Source organism: Rhinichthys klamathensis, unplaced genomic scaffold (genome assembly GCF_029890125.1).
Source record: "Rhinichthys klamathensis goyatoka isolate OS25496 unplaced genomic scaffold, OSU_Roscu_1.1 h1tg001145l_1, whole genome shotgun sequence".
In the NCBI taxonomy this organism is placed as follows: domain Eukaryota; kingdom Metazoa; phylum Chordata; class Actinopteri; order Cypriniformes; family Leuciscidae; genus Rhinichthys; species Rhinichthys klamathensis.
This window is the reverse complement of record NW_026607363.1, coordinates 1,890-10,000: the sequence shown is the minus strand read 5'-3', so window position 1 is coordinate 10,000 and position 8,111 is coordinate 1,890. Positions and strand designations below refer to the sequence as shown.

At 44.5% G+C, this 8,111-nt stretch overlaps 1 protein-coding gene across 1 annotated transcript in view; it reads left to right on the top strand.

Annotated features, from left to right (window-relative positions):
* LOC130079594 (1-phosphatidylinositol 4,5-bisphosphate phosphodiesterase beta-1-like) overlaps positions 1 to 6,274 on the top strand; it is a gene marked incomplete at its 3' end in the record, with an annotated part of 31,454 nt that extends 25,180 nt beyond the window's left edge. Inside the window, exons 12-16 of the mRNA XM_056244907.1 lie at positions 1,714 to 1,809; positions 1,889 to 1,953; positions 3,253 to 3,349; positions 3,457 to 3,541; positions 6,108 to 6,274. Coding sequence (XP_056100882.1) covers positions 1,714 to 1,809; positions 1,889 to 1,953; positions 3,253 to 3,349; positions 3,457 to 3,541; positions 6,108 to 6,274 — 510 coding nt within the window. The remainder of the gene's footprint in view (positions 1 to 1,713; positions 1,810 to 1,888; positions 1,954 to 3,252; positions 3,350 to 3,456; positions 3,542 to 6,107) is intronic.
* Between the last annotated feature and the right edge of the window lie 1,837 nt (positions 6,275 to 8,111).

The window sequence follows — 8,111 nt, the reverse complement described above, 5'->3', positions numbered from 1 at the left end:
TCTCCCAGCGCAGGTGTGTGTGTGTGTGTGTGTGTGAGAGCGCTCGTCTCCCAGCGCAGGTGTGTGTGTGTGTGAGCCCTCGTCTCCCAGCGCAGGTGTGTGTGTGTGTGTGTGGGTGTGAGCCCTCGTCTCCCAGCGCAGGTGTGTGTGTGTGTGAGCCCTCGTCTCCCAGCGCAGGTGTGTGTGTGTGTGTGTGTGTGAGCCCTCGTCTCCCAGCGCAGGTGTGTGTGTGTGTGTGTGTGAGCCCTCGTCTCCCAGCGCAGGTGTGTGTGTGTGTGTGTGTGTGTGAGCCCTCGTCTCCCAGCGCAGGTGTGTGTGTGTGTGTGTGTGAGCCCTCGTCTCCCAGCGCAGGTGTGTGTGTGTGTGAGCCCTCGTCTCCCAGCGCAGGTGTGTGTGTGTGTGTGTGTGTGTGTGTGAGCCCTCGTCTCCCAGCGCAGGTGTGTGTGTGTGTGTGTGTGTGTGTGTGAGCCCTCGTCTCCCAGCGCAGGTGTGTGTGTGTGTGTGTGTGTGTGTGTGTGTGTGTGTGTGTGTGTGTGTGAGCCCTCGTCTCCCAGCGCAGGTGTGTGTGTGTGTGTGTGTGTGAGCCCTCGTCTCCCAGCGCAGGTGTGTGTGTGTGTGAGCCCTCGTCTCCCAGCGCAGGTGTGTGTGTGTGTGTGTGTGTGTGTGAGCCCTCGTCTCCCAGCGCAGGTGTGTGTGTGTGTGTGTGTGTGTGTGAGCCCTCGTCTCCCAGCGCAGGTGTGTGTGTGTGTGTGTGAGCCCTCGTCTCCCAGCGCAGGTGTGTGTGTGTGTGTGTGTGAGCCCTCGTCTCCCAGCGCAGGTGTGTGTGTGTGTGAGCCCTCGTCTCCCAGCGCAGGTGTGTGTGTGTTTGAGTGAGTGTGTGTGTTTGAGTGAGTGTGTGTGTGTGTGTGTGTGTGAACCTCTCACATTAGTGCTGTTTGTCTTTCCCACTGATGTTATTTTATCCTGGTTTGTGTTCATATTCAGTGTGATCGTGTAATGTGTGTATCAACATTACGGCGAGGAAGATGCAGGATGTCAAATTTGTCTTTGGTTAAAACTGGCATGAATTGTAAATCCCCCCCATATATATTTCAGTTAATCCCGGCATATTTCTTTCTAGTCATTTTTAGTTCTCTCTGTGACAGGATTGACCAATCATTTGGCCCGATTAAACCCCGCCCCTTTTTTACAGTCCACTGCACTCGCATTCAGATCCGTCTCCGTTTTTGAAGATAACACACACTTTCTCAACAGAATCAAGTCACCGCTTCGCAGTTCTTTTATTTTTCCGATAATCTAAGATTCTTCGGATTCATTGCGACTGTAAACGTCTCCGAGTTCACCGCTGCACTCGCTCCTGTTTCTATATTCCTCAATGATCAGTTCCAGCCGTGCTGTTTCCCAGCGGCTGGTGAAGCTGAAACTCCAGTCGTGTGTGTGTGTTGTGTAACGCTGCAGCCCAGTCTCATCCCAAGACGTCATCTGTCTGACGCTTTTGACCATACGTCAACATCCGACGTTTTAGGGTCCCCTTTAACGTCAGTTAGATGACGCTATCTAACCCTAATCCTAACCCAGACCTAAACCTACCCGCGTCATCTAACTGACGCTAAAGGGGACCCTAAAACGTCGGATGTTGACGTATGGTCAAAAGCGTCAGACAGATGACGTCTTGGGATGAGACTGTGTTAAACGCTGAGTGTGTGTGTTTAGGCTCGACACACACGGAGACAGAGGCTCGTGCAGACGGGACAGAGAGAGGAGACAGGAGAGTCCCGGGAATCAAGTCCAGCTTATCACACAACACAGGTCTGGCCGATCACAGAGGTTTGGTTGAGTGGGGTAAGTTGAGCCGCGCTCCTCACACTGAGTGCCGTCTGTCCCTCAGGTGAAGCGGATGCAGACAGCGACGTGGAGGATGAGAACGGTTACAGAAAGAAGTCCATTGATGAGGTCAGTGTCATTGGTGTTTTAAAGATGTTCACACACTGAAAGTGTTACTCGAGGAGACGCTCATATTCACTCATATACCGAATCTGGAAACGACACATGATCCGCTTTACACTGAATCAACTTCCAGCAGAACTCTGAACACAGTTCATTACACACATCATTCATACCAACAGCCCTCGTGTTTCAGTGTAAAACACTGCTGTTTAAATACAACAATCATTTACTGATGTTCACTTCACTACTGTGTGTGTGTGTGTGTGTGTGTGTGTGTGTGTGTGTGAGAGAGAGAGAGAGAGAGTAACACATGTGTCACTGCTGTGTGTGTGAGTGAGTGAGTGAGTGAGTGTGTGTGTGTGAGAAAGAGAGAGTAACACATGTGTCTCTGCTGTGTGTGTGTGTGTGTGTGTGTGTGAGAGAGAAAGAGAGAGTGAGTAACACATGTGTCTCTGCTGTGTGTGTGTGTGTGTGTGTGTGTGTGTGTGTGTGTGTGTGTGTGAGAGAGAGAGAGAGAGAGAGAGAGTAACACATGGTCTCTGCTGTGTGTGTGTGTGTGTGTGTGAGAGAGAGAGAGAGAGAGAGAGAGAGTAACACATGTGTCTCTGCTGTGTGCGTGTGTGTGTGTGTGAGTGAGTGTGTGAGTGTGTGAGAGAGAGAGAGAGAGTAACACATGTGTCTCTGCTGTGTGTGTGTGTGTGTGTGTGTGTGAGAGAGAGAGAGTAACACATGTGTCTCTGCTGTGTGTGTGTGTGTGTGTGTGAGAGAGAGAGAGAGTAACACATGTGTCTCTGCTGTGTGTGTGTGTGTGTGTGTGTGAGAGAGAGAGAGAGAGTAACACATGTGTCTCTGCTGTGTGTGTGTGTGTGTGTGTGTGTGTGTGTGAGAGAGAGAGAGAGTAACACATGTGTCTCTGCTGTGTGTGTGAGAGAGAGAGAGAGAGAGAGAGTAACACATGTGTCTCTGCTGTGTGTGTGTGTGTGTGTGTGTGTGAGAGAGAGAGAGAGAGAGAGAGAGAGAGAGTAACACATGTGTCTCTGCTGTGTGTGTGTGTGTGTGTGTGAGAGAGAGAGAGAGAGAGAGAGAGAGAGAGAGAGTAACACATGTGTCTCTGCTGTGTGTGTGTGTGTGTGTGTGTGTGTGAGAGAGAGAGAGAGAGAGAGAGAGAGAGAGAGTAACACATGTGTCTCTGCTGTGTGTGTGTGTGTGTGTGTGTGTGTGTGAGAGAGAGAGAGAGTAACACATGTGTCTCTGCTGTGTGTGTGTGTGTCTCTGCTGTGTGTGTGTGTGTGTGTGTGTCTGCAGGGGATGGCAGTAAATGAAGCGTTCGCCACAGAGGAGATGTCCAACTTAGTCAACTACGTTCAGCCTGTTAAATTCCACTCCTTCGAGGCGTGCAAAAGTAAGTCAGTCTGTTGTTACGCCACAAGATGTGTTTCGCTGTAAGATCTGTGTGTGTTACGTGTTACGGTGTGTGTTACGGTTCACGGCTGTGTTTGTTTTCCACAGAAACTGATCGAAGTTACGAAATGTCGTCGTTTGTGGAAACTAAAGCGCTGGAGCTGCTCAAGGAATCGCCGGTGGAGTTCGTCGAGTATCTTTTGCTTGTACTGAACTTTTGCCGGTCGAAGTGTAATTTTGTGTTCAATTAAAGTTTTATATAGCTTATACAACACAGATTGTTTCAAAGCAGCTTTACAGTGACAAACGGGCAAAAAACAATTCAATTATGAATCGTATAATTTCATCTATCTTCTGTAGAAAACAGTGATGTCATCATCAGCTCAGTGCAGTCAGATCAATAATACTGTTAAATATTAAGTTTCCCGACTAATGATACTGGGGGTCATATACCGGATCTCATACGGACATCAGGCTTACACAATACGCCTGATGTACATAACCCTTCATAACATATCATTAGTGGCTCTGATTTTGCTTTCTCAGATCACAAACTCAATTTTATATATAAATTTCAGTTTTAGTTTTCCAATATCTATATCACCACTGAAGAAAATGCTCACTTATCGTAAAATCAATTCTGTGAATCCAACTTCTTTCTCTGTTTCAATAAGGGCTTCTACCCTGTGTTTACTATCTGTGTAAATGCTTTTCCTCTAATACTTGAGAGGCCCGCTCCTGTTAAAACTAGACGGGATCCTTCTACCCGGGCCTCACCCTGCTTCACTCCTGAACCCCGAACGATGAAACCTGAGGGTCGCCGCCTCAGCGACATCAAGCACTGGATGTCCTCAAATGAAATAATAACATCTGAGATATTGGTGATTGGCTCGCTGCCGCAGTCAGAAGGATGGACCTGTCCTGTGATGCTGATGGAGTTCATGTTAAGCCTTCGTCATCTGTTCGTAACCTTGGTGTCTTAAGCCTAGTTCACACTACATGATTTTAAAACGTCGGGCTGAACTGTGCGGTTCACACTACATGACTTGCTCTCTGTGAAATCAGGAGTGTTCAAGTTGTTGAGCTGTTCACACCACACGACACGACGTGATTGATCCGCAACAGGAGGTAACGCACTACACCAGTTGACAACAACTCTGTCACCCAACGATTCTATTTTGTCTACAAACCATGTTTTGTCACGAAAAATCACGCGATAAAACGAACCGGAAATGATGTGAAACAGCACGCGCGCCAATACCCAGCGAAGAAGACGAAGAAGAACACAACACGCGAACATGCCTTGCTCTGATTGGCTGTAGCTCATGACATCACGTGAGCTTGAGTCGTGCGACAGCTCTGGATATCTAGCATGCTAGATATTTTTCTGGGCTCGGCGACGCGTCTGCGAGCGTCTTTGAAGCGTTGTTGGCTCTTTCATACTAACAGATTGGCGAGCGTTCATCGCCCGCTAATCTCCCGCGATTTGCACGCGATAACACCCTGACCTGTCGGCGAGCTCAACGATTTGCAAATCGGGCTAAAAATCATGTAGTGTGAACTAGGCTTTAATCGACTCAACTCTATCTTTTGGCTCTCATATTTCTTCTCTTGTTAAAAACTCTTTTTTCCATCTTCGTAATATCGCACGTCTTCGATCTTCTCTCACTTTAGCTGATGCTGGAACCTTAATTCTAGCATTGATCACATCACGTCTGGATTATTGCAATGCTCTATTTCTTGGTCTGCGATATGTGTCCTTATGGGATTTTAATGTGTGTGGGTGTGTAAATGTATTGTAATGTACAATCTAAAGCGACCTTGAGCTACGGAAAGGCGCTATATAAATAAAACTTCTTTTTCTTCTTCTTCTTCTTCTTCTTCTTCTTCTTCTTCTTCTTCTTCTTCTTCTTCTTCTTCTTCTTCTTCTTCTTCTTCTTCTTCTTCTTCTTCTTCTTCTTCTTCTTCTTCTTCTTCTTCTTCTTCTTCTTCTTCTTCTTCTTCTTCTTCTTCTTCTTCTAATGAAGCCAGCGGTGTGTGGTAGATTTTTTCTTCTTTTGCACCTGACTTAAGTCTACCTGGGTCGTCTTCTAATCGGCGTCCCTAAACGTCTTCTGATCGACGTTCAATAATATTTATACTCTAGCGCATCTCCTACTCGACGTCGATTAGGACTCCAGACAATGCCTTCGAACATGCTTTAATCACGGCCGGAGGATCTCAGACAAAACTCAGAGAGAATCCCACCAGCAAAAAGAATACAACAGTTTTTATAGAAGGAGCATGGCAGAGGTGACATGATTCATTACATAATTTCCTACAATTTGATTGGTTCTTCATATGCAAACCCTCCTGTTACTAGGTAGAAGCAAACTTTGTTTTCTTGATTGCTTTACTTTGGTACTCAAAGTCACGAGTTTATAAACCTAGACATCCGTCTAGTTTCATTTCCACTTTTGTTATATTCAGACACACACACACTGACTGAGTTTTTTTAACCAAAAGTTTTGGAAACATGTAGGATTCAAAAGCATATGAATGCTATTCCTGCAAGAAAAATAAATGTAAGTTATGATCAATTAAAAAAATCCATCACAGGCGACAGCGGCAGGAACCCAAACTCCATCAGTGACAGAATGGAGGAAAACCCTTGAGAGAAACCAGACTCAGTCGCTCAGTTCTCCTCTGGCCAACAAACCAACAAAGTCATCATTATAGAATTTTATCCTTTGTTAGAGATTCTTAACTCCTTCACACAGGTATAATAAACTACAGCTGAGCAGAATTTATCCCAAAGGAACGCGAGTCGACTCCTCGAACTACATGCCTCAAGTCTTCTGGAACGCCGGCTGTCAGCTCGTGGCTCTGAACTTCCAGACCATCGGTAGCTTCCGTTCAGTTCCTTCAGTGTGTGTCTGTGTTTCTGGCTCAGATGTGTGTGTCTGTGTGTGTCTGTATTTCTGGCTCAGATGTGTGTGTTTTTGTAAATCTCCTGCTTGACTAAAGTTTTTATCTGTCGTGCTCCTCTTTAACTCAGAGAGGACGCCTGAGACTCGACGGCTGTCAGGATGAGCTTTTCTTGCAGGAGTGTCACACTCTCCTGACCAGTGTTGGGGAAAGTTACTTTTAAAAGTAATACATTACAATATTGCTCCCAAAAAAAGTAACTAATTGCGTTACTTAGTTGAAAATTCAAATGAAAAACGAAATTTTGCATAATGCGAAAAGTAATGCGTTACGTTACTTTTGCGTTACTTTTTCTCACCTGGGCTGGGCTTGCTTGTTTGTTTTTTTAATAACAATGAAAAGTTATATTTTTGGCAAATGTTAAGGCCCTTTTACACCAAAAGTGAAATGAGTAATCCTCAGGCTGGAGGAAATGCATAGAGTACAGTGGAGATAGTGTACAGTAGAGTACAAAAGAGCACAGTAAAGGTAGTGTACATTAGAGTACAGCAGAGGTAGAGTACAGTAGAGTAAAGTAGAGGTAGTGTACAGTAGAGTACAGTAGAGTACAGAAGAGGTAGTGTATAGTAGAGTATAGTAGCTTACAGTAGAGTAAAGTAGAGTACAGTAGAGGTAGTGTATAGTAGAGTACAGTAGAGGTAGTGTACAGTAGAGTACAGTAGAGTACAGAAGAGGTAGTGTATAGTAGAGTATAGTAGCTTACAGTAGAGTGCAGTAGAGTACAGTAGAGTACAGTACAGTAGAGCACAGTAGAGGTAGAGTACAGTAGTGTACTGTAGAGTACAGTAGTGTACAGTAGAGTACAGTAGTGTACAGTAGAGGTAGAGTACAGTAGTGTACAGTAGAGTACAGTAGAGGTAGAGTACAGTAGTGTACTGTAGAGTACAGTAGTGTACAGTAGAGTACAGTAGTGTACAGTAGAGTACAGTAGTGTACAGTAGAGTACAGTAGAGGTAGAGTACAGTAGTGTACTGTAGAGTACAGTAGTGTACTGTAGAGTACAGTAGTGTACAGTAGAGTACAGTAGAGTACAGTAGAGTAAAGTAGAGTACAGGAGAGGTAGTGTATAGTAGAGTACAGTAGAGGTAGTGTACAGTAGAGTACAGTAGAGTACAGAAGAGGTAGTGTATAGTAGAGTATAGTAGCTTACAGTAGAGTGCAGTAGAGTACAGTAGAGTACAGTAGAGTGCAGTAGAGTACAGTACAGTAGAGCACAGTAGAGGTAGAGTACAGTAGTGTACTGTAGAGTACAGTAGTGTACAGTAGAGTACAGTAGAGGGCGCCGCTCAAACAAATCTTTCAGCTGCTGTTATTCTGGATTAAAGAACAATAGGATACAGGAGACGGAAGTTCAACACTCTTATTTCTAAATCTAATCCAGTCATTTTTTGTTTATTAGTATGGTTGAATAAGATCATTGAAGGTCAGCAGCAAAGACATTGGTTAATAAAGTGAGATTAAATACATAAAGTAAATTTGTGTAATTAATATAGTTTAATAAAAGTAATTATAATTATAATTATAAAAGTTGTGAGTAAAATTCTGAGATTGCATTTTACTGTTTATATTCATTTTGAGGAATACTGAATATTTTCGTGCAAGTGAGACGAGTAAATGTAAGTTCACATTTAGTCTAGAACTAAAATAACCATCATGTTTACACACACACACACACACACACACACCTCCTCACTTTATTTCTCTCAACATTGGGACAGGAGAGCTGTCAGTCAATAAATGTGTAAAATTAACTAGCATTACTTATTTGAAAAAGTAACTTTGATATTTTGTTGTAA